The 24,842-nt window shown below is 39.7% G+C and overlaps 1 protein-coding gene and 1 pseudogene across 2 annotated transcripts in view; both read left to right on the top strand.

Annotated features, from left to right (window-relative positions):
- Positions 1-24,842, top strand: part of NELL1 (neural EGFL like 1) — a 922,880-nt gene that overhangs the window by 853,724 nt on the left and 44,314 nt on the right. Inside the window, exon 16 of one of the 2 annotated variants that reach the window (XM_069091288.1) lies at positions 11,231-11,371. The exons of the other annotated variant lie outside the window; for it this stretch is intronic. Within the exon in view, the coding sequence (XP_068947389.1) occupies positions 11,231-11,371 (141 nt within the window). The remainder of the gene's footprint in view (positions 1-11,230; positions 11,372-24,842) is intronic. 2 annotated transcript variants of the gene reach the window in all.
- Positions 18,669-20,137, top strand: LOC138163653 (NUAK family SNF1-like kinase 2 pseudogene; annotated as a pseudogene).

Genomic DNA, 24,842 nt, shown 5'->3' on the forward strand with positions numbered 1-24,842 from the left:
ATTACAAAAGTTTTCAACTTTTTCATTTTTACTGAAAGCCAGCCCTGGATGGACAGTACTTTGTATCACAAGTCTTTGCTTGGATACCAATGTCATTATTTACTATTTTTAAGGACATATTTTAAAAATGAAAAGACATTGAATGTCTACAACTTGACAGGTTTGACTGTTGGCATCACAGACTTACTGAATTGATAGCAGTTTTTAAGACAACTGAGCTTCTTTTTTAGAATTATATATTTTATTTTTCCCCTACTTGCACATAAAGACAACTTTTAGCATTCTTTTTTAAAATTTTGTGCTCCAAATTTTTTCTCACCTTTCCTTATCTCCCTGCTCCCTGAGAGAGTAAACAAGTTGATATAGGTTATACATGTGAAATCATGCAAAGTGCAAAGCACATTTCCATACTAGTCATATTGTAAAAGAAGACACGAATCCAAAGGGGAAAACAAAAACGAAAGTGAAAAACAGCATGCTCTATTTTGCATTCAGACTCCATAAGTTCTTTCTCTGGAGGAGGACAGCATTTTTCATCATGCCTTAGAATTGTCTTGGATCACTGTATTGCTGATAATAGCGAAGTCATTCACAGTTGATCATTACACAACATGGTTGTTACTGTGTATGATCCTGGTTCTGCTAACTTCACTCAGCATCAGTTCATTAAGTCTTCAGAGGTTTTTCTGAAATCTTCCTGCTCATCATTTCCTCTAGCACAACAGCATTCCATTACATTCATACATCACAGCTTTTTCAGTCACTCCTCAATCAATGGGTATCCCCTCAATTTTGGATTCTTTGCCATTACAAAGAGAAATGCTACAAATATTTTTGTACAAATAGGTCCTTTTTCTTTTTAAAATCTCTTTGGGATATAGGCCTAGTAGTGAGTGCTACTGCTGAATCAAAGTATGCACAATTTTATAGCCCTTTGGGTACAGTTCCAAATTAGAGCTGAGCTTTCTTGTGGAAATCAGATGTATTATAAAAGTATCTGGCTACCAGACTCGTTCAAGTTTATGAGCTATTTTCAGTCTTTTGTAAAATCTAGAAAAGAAAAGGATGGTGAGTTAGGATAGGAAGAGATGAGATCAGGTGTATAACACACGTAAGACAGGCTGTGTATGTGTTGTGGGTTGGTGGAAAACCTCAGAACTTCCCCAAATGTAATCAGACCCTAAGGTTAAATTCCTATAGTGGTCATTCATTCTGTCTGTTTCTGACTACCACTTGAGGCACGTGACTACTGTCATAGTTACTACTCCATCACAGTAATTACCACCATTTTATTATTATCTGCACCAACTCCATTACTCTCATTAACTCTCTCTTTCACCCACACACATCCTTTCCTGAAATGGAGCACACCTCAAATTTGAAGAACCACAGAGATCTTTTCACTTTCCTGTAAAAGGGGCGGCTAGGTGGCACAGTGAATAGAGCACTGCCCCTGGAGTCAGGAGGACCTGAGTTCAAATACAGCCTCAGACACTTGACATACTTACTAGCCATGTGACCTTGGGCAAGTCACTTAACCCCAACTGCCCTGCTTTCCCCCCTCCAAAAAGGAAACAAAACAGAACATTTTCCTATAAGAAGCAACCTATTTAAAGACACTATGACTGATTTTAAAGCTGTTATACTAAACCTGGTGTCCGTAACTAATGCCCAAGACCAAGAAATGGCTATTTAAATTTGTTTCATTATCATGGGAGTAGCCTGAAAGAAGGTATGTAAGTGGGGGTGGGGATGCCATGTGGTAAATCATAGCGCAATTGATTTTTTTGCCTCTGGCAAAGAGGGAAATAGAGGTCTTCATAAATATTACCCCAATTCTAGAACGGTCTAACAAAACCTCTTCAGGTTGGCATGAGAATGAGGAACATGGTGAACAGATGGAGATATTATACTGAGAGTGCTGTCATATCATTCTGAACACCACATTCCCCAGGAAGCCTGTTCTGATTCAGTAAAGAGGTATTATTATACTAATCCTCTTCCAGATTGAATCATAGATCACAGGATCATAGATTTAGAACAAGAAGATAACTTCTAGGTCACCTAGTCTGGCTAATTTTATAAATGAGGAAATTGAGGCCTAGAAAGGCCAAGTAACATAACCAAAAACACCCTCCATATGTTCTGAAAACTGCAACTACACATTTATCAGCAATCATTATGAGTCAGAAAGGTTTACAGAGGCATGCCATCAAAACATGAAGCATTTGAGCATTCTTAATTTTTAATTCAATTTTTAAATAATTAAATATACCTACCATGTGCAGGGAATGATTCCATGAGCTAGAGATACAAAGACAAAATTTTAAGAAGTAATCAGTCATAGGTCGAGCTTTCGTTCCCATCACAAATCATCAAAGAATTTTGTTATTCTTCCATAAAGGAGTAAAGAATGAAATACATGGACACTCATTATCTCCTCCTCATCAAATTCAGAGTATTGCAGTTCATCTTTTAAAGAGAACCAGAAAAAATGATTTCCTTCTGCTTTTTGACAAATAGGAACAAGAAAAAAAAATAAATGTCTTAAAGAGATAGAATCAAGTTGATGTCAAGCATTTGTTTGGTGTGCCTGGATGGAGCCAGAGATACAGCCTGGGGCTGTTTTGATACCTGAGGTTTCTCACCTTTCCCTACCTTCTCTGAGTATCAGGGAAAGTAGTGACTTGACCATCTTTGGAATTATTTATACAGAAGCTGGGAGAGAGACAGATAAACAGGATTTAGGAAGCACTTACATGTGCCTGGCCTTGTATTGAGCACTGGAGGTGTGGTGTGATAGTCCCTGATCCCAAGGATGAACATTCTAATGGAAGGAGCTAACGCACAAGGGGAGCTGGAAAGCACGTGTGGGTTGGGAATGATAACCATGGGTACACATTAACGACATGGGAGAAATTTGAACAGTAGCCTGGGCCCTGGCAAGACAAAGGCCAAATGCTCACCTCTCTGAGCCAGGGCAGAGCAGCAGGAAGCCACGTCTGTTGTCAGGACAGAGGTGGGCAGGGAATAAAGTCATGGTAAGAAGGTAGCAGGAAGCTGCACTTGTATAAAATCCTTTGGAGGGGGTTTATGCTTCAGTTAAGTGTTGGATCAGATGTCAATGAATTCCCATGTAGGTCTAAGATTTTCTAATTTTCATCCATTTCTGAGGGCAGTCTGACATATAGCTGAACTATCTCAGGAGTCCGTGGACTTGGGTTCTAGCTTCACCTCTAATGTGTACTACCTGACCTTGACCTTGGGCCTCTGTTGTTGTCACCTGTAATATGCAGAAGTTGGGCCCTTTTGGCTCTAGATAAGTGATCTGTGATTTAGGAACTTCATGGTGGCAGGCCATTCTAATACTGACTCATTCATTCACCTCCTCTGCCTGCTATAGAGTTCTTTTAGGAGGAACATCATCCTTACCCAGCTGTTTACAAAACAGACCCAGGCCTTATCTTTCGCTCCATCCGGGCACACCAAACAATGCTTGACATCAACTTGATTCTATCCCTTTAAGAAAATGTTGAATTTTTTTCTTGTTTCTTCCCATTTGCCAAAAAGCAAGAGGAAATCACTTTCCTGGTTCTTTTTAAAAGGTGAACGGCAATACTCTGAATTTGATGAACAAGAGCTTTTGTCTCTAGAAAATTTTCTGTCTCATTAAGACCCTGGATCCCCTGCTATTACCCAACATCAAAGGAAGTTTTCTCTGGATGTTATCTCACAATGACAGAAATATGGGGAAGCATTTTAAAGGACTGACACACTTAAATTCTCCATTTTTCACTGGGGTATGAAATCTCTTTTTTTAGTTGGAAGTAAATGATCCTATTTTTCATGTCTTCACAAACACCTCCTAGATGAATAATGTAGTATATGGGGATGCTTCAAGGAAAACAATAGGGACCTGTCCACAAAGAACAGGATTAGTATTCTTCAAGATCTTATTCAAAACTAGCCTATGTCCATCCCCTTTACAAAGGAACCACAGTGTGTGTGTGTGTATGTGTGTGTGTGTGTGTGTGTGTGTATATATATACATAAAATCTGCTTCAAAACTGCCATGATATGGGCTTCTTAAGCCCATGCATGGACAACTCTGGGCCAATTGAAATTAAGTACTGGAATAAGGTGAAACCAAGGCTATGGCCTACCCCTCAGTAACTATGGAAATGGCATTACACAGAGCCTTTGTTTTGGATGAGATAATGCTTTCCTCAAGGCCAGCAGAGCAAAGATCGTGAGGTCTGATATTACCATATATAATAAAACTCATTGCTTAACAAATGCACCAGAACTTATGTGTCCAAACCTGAGAGAATGGAATCATAGAAACTGTACATGGATTCTGGAACATTTTTAAAAGAAGTTTCCTATAATTATACCTCAAGCAATAAATAAGAACATTTTTTTCTCTACAAAGAACTTGATCAATGATTATGCTGGAGGACTATGTCACTACTCTGCTCAAAAAATTTCAATGGCTCCCAACTGCTCATACTATAAAATACAAAAGCCTTGGCTAGGCTTGTACAAGTCTTTTAGAGTTGGGCTCCAATTACCTTTCCAGGATCATTGAACATTGCCCCACTTCATATAGAATTTTGCTCTCCAGTCAAACTGCTCTGCTACTTATTCCATAAAGTCAGCATTCTGTCTCCCATGTGTTGATCTTTGCACAGACTAGTCTCTATGCCAGGAATTTACTGTCCCTTCACTTGGGTAAATTGAGCTTTCTTTAAAACTACTCTCATGTGTCATCTTCTAGGAGAGGCCTTTCCTGATCTACCTGCTACTTTGCTTTCAAATTTCTCCCTGTCTCTCTCTCTCTCTCTCTGTCTCTCTCTCTCTGTTTCTCTCTCTGTCTCTCTCTCTCTCTCTCTGTTTCTGTCTCTCTCTCTGTGTGTCTCTCTTTCTCTCTGTCTCTCTCTCCCTCTCCCCCCCTCTCTCTCATATTACAAAATAAAAATTCAAAATATATACCAGAGACAGAATGTCTTATAGGAAAGATGTTAAGTGACTTACTGGAATCACATCCGATATTGTCAGGTGGCTGATTAGAAGAGATCTCTGTGGGACTAAGTCCTACCTAGGACAGAGCCTGTCTTTTGCCTCAGTGTCAGCAGGATTCCAGGAACCTCATTAGCCTTTTCAACATCTCCGGCTTTTCCCCCCACATCTTGTGCATTCTTGGCATTGAACAAATATTAAGTAATGAGAAAGGCTCTCCTTATTGTGCACACAACATTGTCTCCTGCTAATCTGACTTCCTGGAATGAATGTGATGGCATTTGTCTGAAGAACCGAAAATGTCTCTCAGAGATTTTATAACTCAGATTCAAAGTATGGCACTCCTCATACTATTACAATGGGGATTGTTGCAAAACCTATATACTTCTTGAGTTTTCACCAGTTCGCAAAATCATGAAGGTACTATTTTGTTTATTCAATTGCAGATGGAATCTACTTATATTGTATTATACTTGCCAACAATGATATATGTAAACCTTAGGTTTGTAAAAATAGAGGAAAAAAATCAAATCTACTCAAAATGTCTTAATTATCTAAATTCTCATCATCTTCCTCCTTCTCCTCCCCTTCCTCCTCCACAGAGACTAGCTCTCTGCCCTACATCGAGAAATTAAGTAAGCTGTCCTTGTGTCTTTGGAATGAAATATTTCTCTTCTGATGCGGTATGATTCTACCCAGAGAGACACACTAAAATGTGACCAATATAGACTTTAATGCCATTGTGATTCATTTATTTTTTTTAATTCTCATAAGTTGCAATGAATACAAAGCAGTGTGGTATAGTGGATATATTGCTGAACATGAAGTCAGACTGATAGGGTTTCAAATCCTGCCTGTGACATTTATTAGTTGTGTGATTTTGAGCATGTCCCTTAACCTACATGAACCTCAAGTAACTCTAAGACTAAATTACAGGCAAGATATAATCTGTGTATGTAAAGGGTCTTCTGATCACACATCCTTGACATATTGATGTGACTGAAGTAGTTTCACTGAAAACTATAATGCGGGGGGGGGGGGAGCTCACTGGAACAGTGAAATAATTTCTGGCTCTGATTGTCTCTCTTCTCTAGTCTTCAGGGGGGTTTTCTTGGTTAAATAAGGAGTTTGGAATAGGTCGTCATTAATTTCCCTTCCAATTCTCATTTTCTTTGAAAGAGCTAATTGTACAATTTTCCCATTTTCCCTCCTACAAGTATAGCTTCTTGACTTGTCTTTAAAAATTCACTGACTTGATGTTTACTACCAAATGGTCATAGCTATTTGAAAATAAGCATGTCAGCTGGTTATGAGGCTTCTCCATGGGTTTCTCTGAAAAGGATTCGGCTTGAAGAATACTTTGGAAAGCCTATTGATTTTTGCAAAGTTAAAAGCCAGGTAAAATTCAATATGGACAGAGATCAGGTGAAAGAAATAAATCTTTACAATTCAATTTGACACTGAATTGGCCATTACAACAGTCATCTGTATTGAACACCTACTATGTTCAAGGTAGCAGGAGAAAAGGGGAATATTGTGTCATACAAAAAACAAAAGCTCTATGCCATTGAGAAGGGTATAATTCAGGGAATTATCCCACTGTTGACACACTAGGAGGGTACAGTACCCAGGAGGGCTTCTGAGCTGGGTGAAGCTGTTTATTTTATAGTCTACACCAGTTTAAGCAGGCTAAAAAGACCATTGAGAGCATAATACCAAATTGGATGACAAGTGAAGATACGGAAAAGAGTTAGAACGTTAGGAGAAAAGTAACAACAGGATTTGATCACAGGAATTTGAATTCATGCTGTCCAGTGTTCTGTACAGAGATTAAAAACAATTCCCAGGGGAAAGGCAATTTCCCAAAGTCCTTCAGTGCAGCAAAAGCACTTTGCAGTAACATCTAGCTGTAGCAATACAATAGACAATCAAATCTAGGATGCTGTTTTCATAATAGTTTCACTGAGAAAATGTAGCATAGGATCTGGATCAAGGGAACATATGATCTTGACATGCCAGGGGAGGATGTGGAATATGAGCCAAGGCAGAGTGATAGAAAAACAATGGTCTTGTCAAGCAAAGAATGAGTAAACTGAGTCGGCTGGAGAATAGATTACAAGGGTAGCAGAGCAAGAAAAGACCAACGCTACAGTATGTAAAGAGGCCAAAAGCCGGGCCCTCTCACCAATATGAACACTGGGTTTAGGAGTCTGGATGTTATGATGTAGACACTGAGGAACCATGCCAAGGTTTCTGAGAAACAAAAAGAAACTACTGGATCTTCTCCCCTCCCCCAAACTGGCTTATAGCAGCAAACACACACTTTCAAATAAGTTTGTTCCATCAGATGCGATATGTGAAAAAAAAAAAAGCTACAAATTCCATTTGCTTTAATGAATGGAAGAGCATGAGCAGCAGGTTGAAATGGCCTTGTGAAGGCAGCTACAATTAGTGCGTCATTTTGATGTGGAAATTGACTTCTTTAAAAACTCTAAGGAAGAGAAGGAATGATGGGGGAAGCAATGTTTAAAGCAATAACCATCGAGTGTGCTTTGGGAGGCAAATAATAAATAAAGATCGAAAGAAACCCTGATGTTATCTATCCTCTGAGACTAATTGTTCAGCTTAAGCAGAGTGCAAACTTGGGTTTCTGTTTCTAGGTTTGGGATTGTTTCATTGTTTTATTTAAACTGAAGTTTAAATGACGATGCAAAAGGGTATAATGAAGAGGGGGGAAAGAGACAACTCTTTTCTAAGGAGATACTCTGGGATTCATTGCCAGAAGTGACCTGGAATGGAATGAGCACTGCGGGGAGGAGGAGGGGACTGAATTTCAGATCCTGGTTTGACAACAATCTATGGGAATCCGGACAATTTGCTTCCTCTTTCTGCGTCAGAGCTGGGATTGGAACTCCACCCTTACTTCTTTCTAGCGCTCATGTTTTTTGGTCTGTTTCTTTTTCTTTTCTTTTCCAGAGGATATCTTCTGTGTTTTTAGGGCCCTTTATCATCTCTAGTTGCGTATGTTCCATGTTCTAAGGTTCCATATTCTAACTTTTTCTAACTCTAACCTTAGGTAAATCAGTGAAATGCAGGGTAGGGTCTTTGTTTCAGGAAGCTCAATTTTGTGGCATCCTCAAGCATTGGCAGGTAGTCCGGTCAGTCATGGGATGGCAGCTGTTGAGTTGGCCATTTAAGGCAGCCCCCTGATTTTAAAGATGGGGAAACTGAGGCGCAAAGAGGGTGCCTTGTCCAGGGTCACATGGGGAGTTGGCCCCAGACCCCAGATTCGAACCAGGTCCTCTTGCTCCCATGACTGCTTTTTGCACTGTTCCTCCCTGCCTTTCCTATAAAACCACCAATGACGAGAGGAAGCCCAGAGGACAAAAGCAACCTCTCCTAGCTGATGAAAAGGTATTTGGTTCTAATTCTGAAGTGATCCTTGAGTACCGCTGTAAACTGCAGGCATTTCCTTTGTTTTGATGTTGCCTGTTGTTTTCTCAGGTCCATAGGGCCAACAGAAGCAGCAATCTGTTTTTTTTAATTAATATGATGAAAAATACAGTACCTTCTTAATCACAACAAGATTACCCATAAAATTAATTGGCCAACTTTTAATTATTGTACTCACAAATAAAGCATGGGTCTAAGGAGCCAAACAAGAGCCAGGTGCCAAGGTCGTTCTAGATGCTGAGAGGGATGTTCCGAAGTTTAAACACTCCCACTCCGCATGCCAAATAGAGAGAGTGTAACTGTAAGGTTAAGCTGTTTTTCTCATTCATGTAGTGGCAAACACGTTCCTCTTCGCCCCTCTGTTTTTCTCAGTGAACATGTAGGTGTGAAAAATATCAAGCCTGTTTGTGTCTTCTTTATTGTCCCCATAGACTCAACTCTATTGCTGCCTAATATCACATAAGCACTTAATCATCTCTTCTATTGCCCAGTCCCTTTGTGAATAAAAATAGAGGGAACAAAGATTGGGAGGAGGCTTCCCAGGTCCCAGCCAACCTGTATGGAGCATTTCTTACCTTCCAAAACACAGACTATCAAAAGCCTGAAGGAATCTTTGAAAGTGACATGTTAAAACATAGAGCACCAAATGTTGGAGCCTGAGGGGCTCTTAAACCACATCTTGCTAGATCAGAGTACAGAGTCTCAGATCTAGAAAGAACCTCAGTAAGAATTTATTGCAACCCAATTATTTAGAAATAATAGGATAAGAGAATTATTGAGACAAGGAAAAAGCCATGTAAAGAATAGAAATGATATGCTCAAAAATGATTAGTGATGGAAGTAGATTAAGGGACACAAGTTTCTTGACAATTTTAGTCAAGGCTTGCCACCTGTGGCTTCCAAATGTCTTTAATTAGATTTTTAACTCTTAGGACCGCAAGGAGAAAATTGGTTCTGAGCACTGTTTTACTAAATGAAGTCTAAGAGTTTCTTCTTTAGGGATTTTCGAGAACAGATATCTCATTTTCTTGAGAAAATTTGAACATAGTTCCTGAAGGCAGGAAAATGACCATTATGTGCTGTCTAGACCTCTGATAATACATACATATACACAAGTATAAAACTAAATATTGCATATAATTACATATGAATAAAAATGTATTTCTATATAACCTACATATATACATAATATGTGTGTGCACATATACATAATGTGTGTAGATAGTCACAGAAGTACTTCTGATAATCAAATGGAAATTTCTAGATTGAAATTCATGGGCTTACTCTTTTGGAATGTCTAAGGAATACAATTTTCTAGATATTCAACTCTTTGGATTAATCAGTTCTTGGGTCACTAATATTAATGAATCAGGCTACATTTAAGCATAGATATGGACAAAGTACTGGATTTGGGGTCAAGAAGGCCTTAGTTCAAATCCAGTCTTAGATACTTACTAGCTGTGTAATCCTGTTTACCCCAGTTTGCTTATCTATAAAACAAGGTTAATAACAGCACCCACATCACAGGGTTGTTGCTAGGATCAGATGAGATAATACATATGTAAAGTCCTTGACAATTCTTAAAGTGCTTGATGAATGCTAGCTAGTATTATTACATATAACTTAAAGGCTGCATGATACAGCTTAAAGAAGGCTAGCCTTGTAGTCAGGAAGATCTAGGCTCTAATCCCATCTGAACACAAATTAACTACATGACTTTAGATGAGATAAATTCTGAGGCTGTAGGAGCTCTCTACAAATAGAAGTTATCTATGAGTTGTAGATTGATACTGGTAAAGAGGGCCTTCTATACCAATGAAATGCCAGATATATTCTTACACTAAAAGTGCCTCATATTAATCTGTCATTTTTATGATTCATAAATAACTTAAGTCTTGTAGAGTCTATTATTATTATTATCATTAACTCATTCATTTTTTGCATGCCTATTATATGCAGAACACTCAGAAATACAAGATGAATAATACACAATCTCTATTTGTCAATCTGGTTAAGATTCAGCAGGGGAAATAAAATATATACACTTAAAAAAAAGCATAATGGCTGTATGAAGTCATTCATGTATTGCGATATGAGGAAACTCCTTCTGAGACAACCAATGCAGACCAAAAGCTTCTGTATGTCACATAGTCTTAACCTTCCTAATCCTTAGTTTCCCCAACCATAAAATGTGGGAAATGAACTGGATGACCTCTGGATGCCCCTGGAGCAAGAAGCTAAGTGTCCAGGGGCACAAAACAAATATATGTCAAGAATCAGGGGCTGAACCTAGATTCCCTGACTTCCAGACCAGCTCCTATCTACTTTTCACTACTAACTCTGAGAAATTATAAACCAAATTGAACTAAAAACAAACCAAAAATAACCTCCAGGGTTAGATTGTAAAAGTAATGGAGTACAAAGTACAATTAAATCAGGATGGAGAAAGCATTTCTGGGAGGTATGGGAGCAGCAGGGCTCCCAAAAAGGCTTTTGGGAGGCAAAAAACAAACAAACAAAAAATCCATTTGAACTGGGCCTTATGAACATTAAATATCTTTGTACAGATATATCAAAATGTTTCTGCCATTTATTTGGATTCTATGTAAATGGAAATCTATAGTACCTATGTCTTTCACCTTAAGTCATTTTAATTGATAATTTAATGTGAGAATTTTTTTATTTTTTAAGTATCAGCTGAAATGTTAGTGTCAAAGGAAATTAATTCCCTGGCTGGCTTGTTTTTTCTCTGAGGCAGATATTGATGAATGTACAGAGGGAATCATTGAGTGCCACAACCATTCCCGCTGTGTTAACCTGCCAGGGTGGTACCACTGTGAGTGCAGAAGCGGTTTCCATGACAATGGAACCTATTCACTTTCCGGAGAATCCTGTATTGGTAAGCACCTTTCCTCCAAGGACTTTTTTTCTCTTTACCCTGATCATGTCAGACTAGGTGGCCTATTTTGCCACCATACTTAATTAAAAAGTTACAGCATAACCAACTATGAGAGATTCAGGGAAGTACTGTGGACAAAGCACTGGCCTGAGCCAGAGGATGTAAGTTCAAATCCCATGTCTGAAGACTCCTACCTATGTGAACTAGGGCAAGTCATTTAACTTTCCTGAACTGCAGTTTCCTCAATGTAAAAGGAGGGGGTTGGATTAGAAGACCTCTAGCATTCCTTTCAATTCTAAATCTATAAGCCTATGATTTATTCAATTCATTTTATCTTATATAATAAGCAACGTGCTACTATGGATGGATAGACCTTTGGCCAAGGAGTCAGGAAACCTGAGTTCAAATCTCTCCTCAGACTCTTATTAGCTAGGTCTAAGTGGGCAAATTAGTCCACACTTTAGAGCCTCAGGTGAAACGTGGATAATGATATTGACACAATATGTGGATCAGAGTTAGCCATGGAGGAGGGAAAAGAAGGCTTGATCTGGGGCAGGTCAGAGGAACTATGTGTGAATACAAATGCAAAGGACCACTTGTGGGGCTCTGGGCAACTCACTGAATCTTAGTCTGTCCTCTGTAAGATGAAGCAGTTGGCGCAGGGGACTTCTTCAATTCTCAGTCTCTGAACCTGTAGTCTTAAAGAGTGGCTGAACAATATAACTCCAAGCCTTAAATGACTTGCCCAGGTTCACCTGGCTATCGTTAGTCAAGAATTTAAACCTAGGTTTTCCAGACGTGGTGTCCTGAACTCTCAACACTACACCATGCTGTTTTATCTATAGTATGAGAATCATACTGGTTTGACGTAGATAACAGGGTTGTTGCAAAGAAAGTTTTTGCAAACTTAAGACACTATGGATGTGAGCTGTTACTGGAGCTGTCATAGAATTTGGAGGATGTGGAATATTCTGCTTTAGAATGAAAATAAGAAAGCTGGATAGAGAACAAAAGGTTGTCTCGCTCTCAGGCATTTGTCTTAGAGAACCAAGAAAGAAAGTTTTCCTACTTGGAGACTTAAAAGCAGGTGTGAAACACTATCATTACTACTGTCTGTGCAACCCAAGTCATAGTTTACATGGAGCTCAAACTGCATTTGAATGGTTCAGTGAAAAACATGACTGTCATTTATTTCATGGCACATGAGAATAAATTGTGACCCAGCAATGACATAGATAAATATCAAGGAGTTTGAGATAGCCAAACCAGCATCAGTAATGTTAACATCATCCTTTAATCCTTGGATTTCTCCTCCATTCCTTGGAGAGGAAAATGGGATGGATAGAAGAATCCTTTCAACACTGAACAGAAAAGGGCTAAATATGGTTTCCTCTAGCTATACACCATGTTGCCCCTCAGAGATGTGTAGATGCATTTGTTGTATGTGAGAAGCATTTCATAAACTCATGGAATGTTTGAAGAGTGGGACAGACAAGAAGGATCTAGTTAAGGCAGTACTCCAAGGAGCTGGGATTTTGTCTGTATGGGAAGCTATTCTTATGGAAAATGCTATGGCAGAGACAGGTCATAACCCATATGTAACTTAGGAGAAAGATCCTAGGAATTGCTTAAAGCAAATGGAGATTTGATTTTGTCAAGGGTCACACAGGTAGCTACTGTCATAACGACACACTGCACCCAGCTATTCCTGTGTTAAAGTCCAGCAAGCCACGCAATATAACATACCAAGTCTGAATCTGTAAAGGAGAGCCCTGGGTTCCAATCCTACTCTGTCAATCACCAGCTATGTCACCATGGGCAAGTTAATGGAATATTCAGATTAATGAAGGGCTATTTAAAAAACATAGTAGCATCAGGTCTAAATGTATTAATTCACCCTTCTGCCTCAGTATATGATATTGAACATAAGTATTTTTTTTGATGACTGATAATCTCCAGATTTTTAGCTATACGTAAGATGATCTGGGAAGGTTTAAAGCAGCTAGGCAGCACAGTGTACAGAGTACCAGGCCTGGAGTAAGGAAACCTCATCTTCCTGAGTTCAAAGCTGGCCTCAGAAATTTACTAGCTGTGTGACCCTGGGCAAGTCATTTAACCCTGTTTGACTCAGTTTCTTCATCTATAAAATGAGCTGGAGAAGGAATAGCAAACCATCATAGTATCTTTGCCAAGAAAACCCCAAATGGGGTCACAGAGAGTCAGACATGACTGAAAACAAAAATGACCAAATAACAACAGTGAAGGTTTAAGACTTTGAGAGGGAGTCCCAACACAATACTTGGAATGCATTTATTTATTTTTAGCAAATTTGTACTAAATATTACAGGTCAAAAATTACAGAGTAAGAGGCGCCTTTCTAGACACAACAATTTTTTTGTATGATTTTAGCCAAATCAATTTACTTTCCTTCATTTTGTCTATTTCTCCATTACTAAGGAGAGAACACATGTGTGTCCTTCTCTCTCAGAGTTACTGTGAAGATAAAATGTTTATACTATCAGTAAAAGGCCCTTTTGTAAAGCATAAAACTCTCCAAAAAACACTAGACATTTTCTATGAGATTACATTTTTTAATGTTTAGATTTTGTTTTCATTTTAAAAAGAAATATAGCAATGTCATTGGTGGGGAAAGGAATGCAGCAAAAAAAGAAGCCCAAATGAATTAGATTATGGATTGTAGTTAACAGTGTTCTGTTTAATAAAGGAGTAAACTTTGAAGCAACTAAAAGAGAAAGATCCAATCCCTTTCTGAAATCCTTGAGAACAAAATGTATAGGTTTTTCCCTTTGTCACTGAAATCAGACTGATGATATCTCCCTACCACGGAGGGAAGTACAAAGCTGTCAATTAAAATGTATGTCTGATACTAACAGATAATGATAACCATGATCTATCTCCACCAGGGTAACTGTTCATTTTGTCTCTTAATGGTGGTATGAAACACCAAAGCGTTGTACTTGGAAATACTGTCTCACAGTACCAAAAGCTGAATTATCTGTGTCTTGGAATCATTGCTAAGAATAGTGATAAAAATGAAATACTTAACAATGAGATTTATGCATTTTTACATTCCTGTGACAGTGGTGGGTAGGTGTCCTAAGTGACTTTCCAGACCAACTACTTCATTTTACAGATGAAGAAACTTTGGCCTAGGTAGATTAAGTTGCCTGAGGTCATGCTGGTAGTAAACATCACAGATGAGATTAGAACTCAGGTCCTTTGACTCTAGGGACATTGCTCTTTCCATTGTATCATGATGATATATATGCTCTGCTTGAGTCCCTAAGGGTTTCTATTTGGAGGGGGAGCTGTGTTAATAGGTGAGGACAGACAATTTGGTCCCAAACGATGCCACCCTCAAACCACCAGCCTAATTGTTTCTACAGTGTTCAGTGCTCATGCTGGTTTGCTCAAAGGTGGTAGTGTTCCCCCTGCTCAAAAGAGGGCAATCGGCCTAAATTCTCTTAGACTATCCTTCCCAATGTGCTATTAGCTTGCAGAACTCATAGAACTGACCTGGGAATTCGAAAAAATAACATGGAATATTACTCTGAAATATTAAAATACTAGAAATTACAATGTGTTTTTCACCCCTCACTCTACATCCAACTGGCCAACTTCATCCACAAGACTCAGATGACAGACTTTTCGGTAACCACATGATTTATTAAAAATATACAGCAAAGGGAACAGGGGAGGTGCCGTCCAGCCAAGTGAAGAGAGATCGTTTTGCCTTCTCATTTCCTCTCATCTGCCTCCCACTTTCCCCAGGTGGTAACATGATTAGGGAAAGGAGTTTGGCATTTGAAAGCCATTGTGACTTCTTATGCAATCAGTGCCTTCTCTCTGATGATTTAGTTCGTACATTACTGGTTGTAAGCCATCTTCCCCATTAGACCGAAAGCGGGGTCCATCTTTCAGATTTCTTTGTGATTGCAGTGCTTAGTGCATACAGTAGGTGCTTAATAAACAATGAACAGCTGATTTAACGAAAGGGATAATTCCAGTTGCTGAGATTTCACACTATTGGCTGGTCTATTCTGTTCCCTTGTAATCCCAGCTCTTTAGGATCTGCCCTCACTTGTCCTTCAGTGCATTCAACCCTGAGTCATAAGAGCAGCAGGCACATGCTCCTGCTGGTGGCTGCCCTCTGGAAGTGTCTTCAAGAGTAATGAAAGAGGAAAGGCAAAGATGTTATCAAATGGATGCCTACATGCATTTTCCATCTTCTCTTAAGGGGTCCCCTGAACTTGTCTTTTGGAGCTGCCATATTTTCCAGAAACACTGGACCCAGAGCCTGCAAGGAGACCTGAATGTGTCCAAGACAACACCCAGCCCCACCCCAGCTAAGATAATTTCTTGTTTGCATTCAGTACTAGACTGTATGTCCTTGGGAGTTAAGACAGTTAAGACACTAGGCTAGTGCAGCTGGGCACTGGTCCAGTAGTTCCCAAGGGGAAAGAATGGGGTTTTTGTAGTAGCCTTGCTCCTTCCCTTTGAGTAGGGTTTTGTCCTTTTCCTACCTTTACTGCACCTTTCCCCTTCCATGCCATGCCCCATTTGGAGGAGATTCTGGTATCCCTCCCTCCCTCCCTTTGTCCTGCTGCTATAAATATGCAAACCTCTATAGATGGTGAACTCTTTGCTCTGGCTTTGGGTTCCACATGCATGTTCATTTCTCTTGTAAAAACCTAGTTTTTCACATAAGTTTCCCGAAGTTGTGACTGCCTTTTGACACTACACAGTGATATATTTCCTCCAGTTGCAGCCTAGGAAAAATTAAGAATACTTGTAAAGATCACTGTGTGTAAGTCAGTCAATTAACATTTTTTGGAAAAATGAGTTTTAGAGGTGGATTAAGGTAAGGGAGAGCTGAATTTTATTCTGACCCTCCTCACTAACTCCTTATGTGGCCTTGTTGATCACAAACACCAAATGTCTTGATTTTGTAATTCAATTATCTAACAATTCAAACTCTTCATTGTAAAGATGAGGACAGTGTGGCCCAGGGATATTAATTGATAAATCCAATGTCACATTGGGATTTCTTTAGCTATAGAGTGGGGAATGAAACCTGAGTCCCTGACTTGTAGAACAGTGTTCTTTCCTCTAGAGTCCAGTCCATGTTTCCTCATTTGGAACCCGGAGACAATAATAGCCACCCTGCCTAACACATTGGATCACTGTGGCGATCAAAAGACATCATAGTTTGGAAAACTCTAAAAAGCCCCATACAGATACACAATTTTGCTATTTGAAAAAAAGAGAAAAACCTCACGTGTTCACAATTCTGTGGCGCTGTGGGGGTTACAGCACTATCAGTTACCATCACCACTGCTGAGAAGCATGTAGCCTACTAGGGGATATATGATTTACACACACAAAGCAACAGCAAACAATGAGGGACATAATATCATTAAGTGCTTCATTATGTGAGACAGACTGTAAACATTTTAGATCAGAAGATGAAAATCAATGAGGACAACAGTAGTAAGGAAGGTATCATGAATGAGGAATAATTTGAGCTAGACCTTGAAAACTGTCAATATTTGGGATATTATAAGCATGGTGTAGTAGATGATAAAGTCAAGCTGTATGGTCACAAAGGGAGTTAGGAAAATCAGAATAAAACTTGGCTCTCCAGTACCTTAATTCACCTTTAAACCTCTTTATTCCAAGCTGGCCTTGGAATCAGGAAGGACTTGCCTTTGTTACTTGGTAAGTCAGTTCATCTCTTTTTGCTTAGGGTAACTAAGATTATAAATTTCAAATGAGTCTGCATGGGTGGAGGGAGCTACCACACTGGAAGCTAACAACTGATTAAATCACAGCTTCCGATCAAAATCATCTTTTCTTTCCTCTCCTGGTCTGCTTTAACCTCCTCCTCTCTTATTTTTCCTTTCTCACCATACAACACCCCCTCTTTTTCTGCATTTGTGGTGATGTAGATAGAGTGATGGGCCTGGAATCAGGTAGACATGAGTTTAAATCCGGCCTCAGACAACTACTAGCTGTGTGACTCTTGGCAAGTCATTTACCTTAATGTAGACACCCAAGGTGGTATCTGTTTGGGCATGTTCCAGAGCTGTTGGGAAAATCCAATATTGATACCCATTGAACACACATGCTGCCCAGCTTTGAACAAACCCCACAGCCTTAAAAAGTTTCAATTGGAAATCTACATGATGAAGGTGGCTAGCCAAGAGCCCTGACCCTGTCTGCCCAGCCTTCCTTCCCTTCATCTGTATATATCTTTTTCTCTTCCTCATGACCAGTCTTCTCCCTCTTCTCTCTTCCATACAGGATTCTGTTTCATAGATTGTTTTCCTTTCCTTCTGATTTTCTTTTCCACTACATTGTCTCTAATCCAGCCCTCAACATCTTTTATGTTTTGTTTTGTTTTTTAAAGGAAAAAACCACACCCTTTTTCCCTCAGTTTCCTCGACTGTAAAATGGGAATATAATAGCTCATAGCTCACAGGGTTGTCGTGAGCATCAAATGAGATATCTGTAAAGAACTTAGCCAGTGTCTACAGCACATAGCAGGTACTACATAAATACTTAATCCCTTTCCCTTCCCTATTCATATTCTTCTTTCCCTCCTCCTTAACTTATTCTTCTCCTTTCTCACCTTCTCTTTTTTCCTACTCCCTCTTCTTTCTTCCTTTAATTTTCTTTCTTTCTTTCTTATTCCTTCTCTATCCCCCTCCTCATTTTTTCTCCATGTGAAATATTCTTTTTATTTTAGTGAACTTGGCAGTCATCACAAAACATGCATTTCAAAATACACAAGAGGATAAGAAAAATAATTGTATAAGAAACTGTGATCCCCTGAAATTTCAATTTTGAACATACATATGTATGTATGTATGTTTATAATATATAAATTTTAAAAAGGCAGGAACAAAATTATCCTATTTGCATCTTTTGCACTATTTTTGCTGTGTATATTTTAAAATGCTTTCTTGTTGCTCTCTTCTAAATGTCTATCAGAACTCACTAACTTACCCAATTCCTCAAACAGAAACCCTCATTGGTAACAAATGTCTATATTCAAATCAAACAAGTCAATGTACTCCAGTGGAAAGTGCCTGGCTTTGGAGTCAAAGTGTCCATATCTAGCCTTGGAGGTGATGATGATGACCTATGAGACCTTAGGAAATTCACTTGGCCTCCTGGAGCCTCAGTCTCTTCATCTAGAAAGCAAGACAATTGTATTAGATCATCTCCAAGGTTTCTTCCAACTCTAGATGTATAATCATTGAATGCATTAACTATGTCTGAAAATACATTTTTGCTGTTCAGAGACTTGTATGACGTTAGTGAACGGCAGCATCTCAGTGATCAAGAAGCCCAGCATTTCTTCCGACACTGTCTCAGCTGCGCACTACTGTCATAAAAACGGGATTGTCCACAGGGATCTCAAGCTGGAGAACATCCTCCTGGATGCTAATGACAACATCAAGATTGCAGACTTTGGCCTCTCCAACCTCTATCACCGAGATAAGCTCCTGCAGACCTTCTGTGGGCGCCCCCTCCATGCTTCAGCAGAGATCGTCAATGGGAAGCTCTACATGGGCCCAGAGGTGGGCAGTTGCTCTCTGGGTGTTCTCCTCTATATCCTGGTACATGGCATGATGCCTTTTGATGGACAGGATTATAAGAGCCTTGTGAAACAGATCAGCAATGGGGAATCCCAGGAACCCATCAAGCATTCTGATGCTTGTGGACTGATCCGATGGCTGCTGATGGTACACCCCACCCGTAGGGCCACTCTGGAGGATGTGACCAGCCATTGGTGGGTCAACTGGGGCTATGCTGCACCAATCAGAGAGCAGGAGGCTCTTCAAGAAAGCAGGGCTTCTGGAGGAGATTCCCCTAGGGCCATGGTGGCTGAATGGCTCCGCTGCTCCTCAGGGCTCCTCCTGGAAAATGGTGCCAAGGTGTGCAATCATACGATGGGTGGAGCTGGGCTGGGGCGCCAGCACTCCTTAAGAAGTCCTGAAAGGAGAATGACATGGCTCAGTCTCTCCAGGAGCGTGGAGCTGCAGAGGCAGCCCCTGGCCCAGGCAAAGGCATTCTGCCCAAGGGTATCCTCAAGAAGAAGGGGGTGTCTCCCACAGAGGGACAGAGGGAGAACTCACAGGAGCCCACCATGGTCCCCATCAGTCCCAGGCACACTGCCCCAGCAGTGCCCAAGAAAGGTATTCCTAAGAAACCTCGGCAGATGGAATCAGGGTATTTACTCTTCCCCTGAACCGATTGATTCAGGGGACCTTTTGGATGCTGGACATGTTTGTGAACAGCTACCCCAGTGTCAGGAAACCTTCCAGGCCCCTGCAGCTCCCTCTCCATCACAAAGTATCCTCAAACATAATGGCAAGTTGTCGGGGCCTCTCAGGAACTCGTGGTGTTTGGGTCTCTGGATGAGCTGGCCTGGCCCTCTCTTCCACTTGGGTCACTCACCCCTCAGGTGCTGCGAGCGAGGACAACATCCTGTCCAAAGAATCCTGTGACCAGCTCGACCTACCAGAACGCTTACTTAACCCGAAGCGAACTCTGAGTGGCTGCATGTCAGTGGATGACCTTATGGGCCTAGAAGAACCAGCACCCCAGGGCTCTGGCTCAAGGCTCAGGTGATGGAGGCAGGATCCCCTTGCCGACAGTCGCTTCTCCCTGACAGACTACCAGGAGGTAACTGAAGTGTACCAGCAGGCATTGGCTGTCGGTATGAAACTCAGCTAAGAGTGAGAAAGCTGCAATTCCACCCCATCCCTTGTGTCTGTGATTGAGACTCAAACAATTCACCATACCTCCACCTCAGAAAAGACTGACTTGCAAACTGAGCTCACCATCATGGGGGCTTATGCCCTGAAGAGGGAAAGGGAAAAAAAGTAAGTGAGGTGAGAGTTAGAGATCTCCCTTTTACCATGTCTTAGTCACCCCCAGTGGAAAGGAAATGGGAAGACAGGTGTCCAAAGACATCTGAATGGACAGTCTACATGGGGCCAACTCCTTCTGGTATGCCAAGTGAGGACTGATTATGTAACTGGATCCACCTCCACCAGGAGACCCTGTCATTCCAATGTGAGGAGAGGTGTTGAGAAGGCTTAGAAGACATCCAAAGGCAAGCCTTCAGAAGAAATGAATTCTTTCTCGACCTAAGCTCCAAAATTGAAATAAGGCACCCACTGATATGCCTTTGTGACTTCTACAGTGTCATGGCACTGGTGTCTCTGGTACCTTCCTGGGCTCAGGGGAGGGTAGTTCCCGAGGAGAACTACTGATCTCTTCCCCCTTTCCCCTGCTGCCTAAGCATGAGCCCTGACCCATATCAGACTTTTCCCTCTGAACCATTGAGAGAAGCTGCTAAAAATCCATAGGACTTGAAAAGGGTCCTTTGCTGCTGCACAAATAGAATGTTCATCTCAGTGGGGCCCAGGCTCCAGGACCTTTGAATCTCAAATGAGGAAGGCTACTCGCCCCCTTCATTCTTTCCCCAGGTCCCCACCCCAGGCAATGTCTGGCCTCTTCTCTAACGGGCCGGTGAATGGATCACTGTCCTGGGGTCGTTATGTCTTGAAGAGAAGTTTTCTATTTATTTGTATTTCCTCAGTTATATGTTATTTTTTATAAAATTAATCTTAAGGGGCAGCCAGGTGGCTCAGTGAGTAAAAGCACTGGCTCCAGTGTCAGGATGACCTGGGGATCAAATCCGGGCTGAGATACTTAGCACCATACCCAGATATAACTGGCCATGTAACCTCGAGCAAGTTACTTAACCCTGATTGCTTAAAAAAAAAAAGTGAATCTTACCTTTTTCAATAATATGGATGAATCCTCCAAAAAATATTATTTTTGTTCACATTTTAATTGTGAATGTCACGTATGTCATTCTCTTGGTTCTGTTCATTTCACTGTGTAGAATTCATAAAAATTACCATATTTCTCTAAATCCACCATAGTTATCCAAATGAATTCAGGAAGAATTAGAAAGAAAACAAAAATAAACTTTAACAAATCTCTGTGGAAAAGGTGTGATTAAAGACATGATAAAAATACACAAGGAAAATAAAAATTCCCTAATAGTTATATGTGGCCAAAGGATGTGAGTAGGCATTCTTTAATGAAGAGACGAAAATTATCATCAGCCATTTGAAAAACAAATCCTCAAATCACTAATAACACATTGAAATTGGGTTTAAGTGACTTGCTCAGGGTTGCTTGGTCAATATCATTTGCAGGATTATGTTTTCCTGGAAAACCCTGTCTGGTTTTTTTTTTTTGTTGTTGTTTTTTTTTTTTTTCTGTTTGAGACAGCCTTCCTCCAAGATTAATGGACCAAGGAATGATGCTCTTCCCCAAATGCCATTTTTCAATGATGCCACATTTAGAAGAATAGACAAAGAAAACCTTCCCTTTAATTTTGAATTTATGTATGATGAGTGATTGAGATGAAACAACAATATGTTCTATTCAGAGACCCTTCCTGTTCCATTGACGTGTCTGAGAGGAAGAAAAGAAGCTTTTGCAGACCCTGAGAAAATGTAATACTATTGTGAACATGGCCAGGAACAGATTGTATACCTGACTTTTTTAAAACAAGCTCAAGTAAAATCAAGGAAACTTATCACAATTTTGATCCTAGTCATAGCAACTTGAGTTATAAATGGGTTAAAATTCGGGTTAGTAGGAATAGTCACACTGAAAAATAGTAATGATAAAAAAGCCTTCATATAAATTACAGTCTGGAAGGGATAATTTTTTATCTTGTCTTTTCTCCCACCAGTTCCCATCCAATTCTCATTGGATTGGAGTCAATTGGATTGAAATGGAAATGGAATAAATTGACTGTATTGTCTCATCAGTAAAAGGCATTTCCATTTATTCTTGCTTTGACTATAGTAGATCCTAATCAATGACCATTAAATTGAGTGGAACTGAATCTTCTGAAAGATCCTCTTACCAATTTTAAATGGAAGGTGAAGATAATGGATTGATTTAAAACCAGTGGTTTTGAGCTTGTGTTTTAGGTTGTTTTGGCTTTTCCTGAGCATTCACAGATAATTGCCTTAGTTATCTACTTCATTTTGTGTGTAGACTTAATCTTAGACTCTGGAGTCAAAGATTGATTTTCAATTCAATTTGTAGTGCCTATAGTGAAAACCAGGTGTAACAGGGTGGGTTTTCCTCGTGTTTGTACATATGGGTTCAGCTTTGTTTACAGGGGTTGTGTAAAGGCTTCCTTCTGGCAAGATCTGAGGGATGTCAAGACATAAGTAATCAACTTTATGGATATCATTTTTGTAGTAGGTTTTAATGTCACTGATGAGTGTCACAAAGATCATGTTCATAGAAACTGCTGCCATGGATTAGCCTGGAGTTTTCTTCTACAGCAGGTCATAGGGCTCTGACCTTTGAGCAAGAAAGACGTACTCAAATCCTGGATGATCATTTCTTCCTCTGTAAAATAAGGATTTAGTGGCTTCCAAAAACAGCCAGGTGACACAGTGGATAGAGTAGTAGGCCTGGAGTCAGGAAGAATTGAGTTCAAATCTGGCTTCTGAGGCTTACTAGCTGTGTGATCTTGTGCAAGTCATTTAATCCTGTATGCCTCAGTTTCCTCATCTGTCAAATAAGCTAGAGAAGGAAAGGGCAAACCACTCCAGTATCTTTGCCAAGAAAACTCCAAATTGGATCATGAAGAGCTGGATATGATTGAAAAACGACTAAACCATACCAAAGAAGTATCCAAATCTAAAAATTTGTGAACCTATGATTGGTTTATTCCAATGGCTGTGACAGGCTTTTAGGGCACCAGGTGGCTTCTGAACAAAATCACTGTTTCAAAAACCTGTAATGCAAAAAGAGGCAAAAGCAAACATTGTCAAATGCATGCTGGGACAGCAGGCCAGAAGAAAGCATGCATTGCTTTCAAGTATCAAGGATTCCAGGCCTGTAGCCCACAGGAAGAGAAAAGGAACAGCAAGTTTCTGTTGTCTGTTTACTTTTGTACACAAACACACACATTTGTGCTCTGTAGGCTTAGGGATGAATGTATCTGCCTGGCCTATTGAGATACCTTCTTAATTGCTCCCTAGCCTCTAGTCTCTCCCCTCTTTATCTTCCACAAGATTGTCAAAATGATGTTTCTAAATTTAGCACAGTCTCATCAAGTTACTTCCCTTTTGTATAAGAGGCACTGGGCCTGGAACCCCGGGCAAGTCACTTAACCTCTGATTGTCTAAGCTTTTCTACTGTTACCACCCCCCAAACTCCTCTGTTGCAGCGTTGTTGAAAGAATCAAATGATAGAATAGTGGTAAAATGGTGCTAAATAAACATTTGCTCTCTTCTTCTGCTCCAAAAAGCTTTAGTGGTTCTCTATTAACTCTAAAATAAGTTACTGAGTTTTCTATTTATCAGTTAAAGCCTTTGGCCATCTGGCTACTCTTGTACATTACTGCCCTTTATATGCTTGACAATTCAGACAAACTGGATTTCTTTTTTTTCTTCTTCATACACAGTATTACATCTTCTGCCTTGTAAAGAGAAGTCCCCCATTTTTAACTTAAACAGACTCCTACAAATGTTCCTTTCAATCTCTGGGTTCTAAAGCATAATTTCCTATTTCTGGATTTTTCTGATACCCTCAGGTCCTATTTTCCTTCCACTATCAAAATTACTTTTATTTTGTCGTTGTGTGAGTGGTATTCACACACATATATGATATATTCACACATATACGATATATTTATATATAAATTTTGTATAAATATATAATGCAAACATTTCTTCTGTAAAATATAACTATATATACCAACATCTTTTATAATATATGATAAATGTTTATATTATATATTTATAGAATTTTTATACTACAAGTATAATACAAATATGCAAAAATAACTCATCATATCTATCATATATACTGTATATCATATATATCACATATACTATATATGACAAATGACATGTTTATATTATATATTATAGTACATATTTTTCATGTATGTACATATAGACACATGTGTGTCTATATGTACATATACATAATGTATATTTATGAGGCAGCTAGGGTATAATAGGTAGATAGCCGGCCTTGGAGTCAAGAAAACATAGGTTCAAGTACAATTTCTCACACTTATTTACTGTATGGCCAATCACATAACTTCTGTCCCAGATAGCTTTCTAAGGTTTTAAGACGCAGATATGTTGCTGATCTGTGTTTGTAGAAGTTCCTGAGAGTTACAGAGATCCTGAAGCAATCACAGTCCAAAAAACATTTTTGTATCTGCATATATCTACATGTGCCATTTCCCCTGACAATACCAGGGTCTTGAAGGCCAGAAGTTTTCCTCCCTTTATCCCTAAGTGCCTAGCCCGGCCCTGGCATAGGGTAGGCTTTCATAAGTATTTATTAATTATTAGAAACACAATAGTACCTAATT

Source organism: Petaurus breviceps, unplaced genomic scaffold (genome assembly GCF_028583685.1).
Source record: "Petaurus breviceps papuanus isolate PSGF00001 unplaced genomic scaffold, PetGlider_PUasm1.0 188, whole genome shotgun sequence".
Lineage (NCBI taxonomy): Eukaryota > Metazoa > Chordata > Mammalia > Diprotodontia > Petauridae > Petaurus > Petaurus breviceps.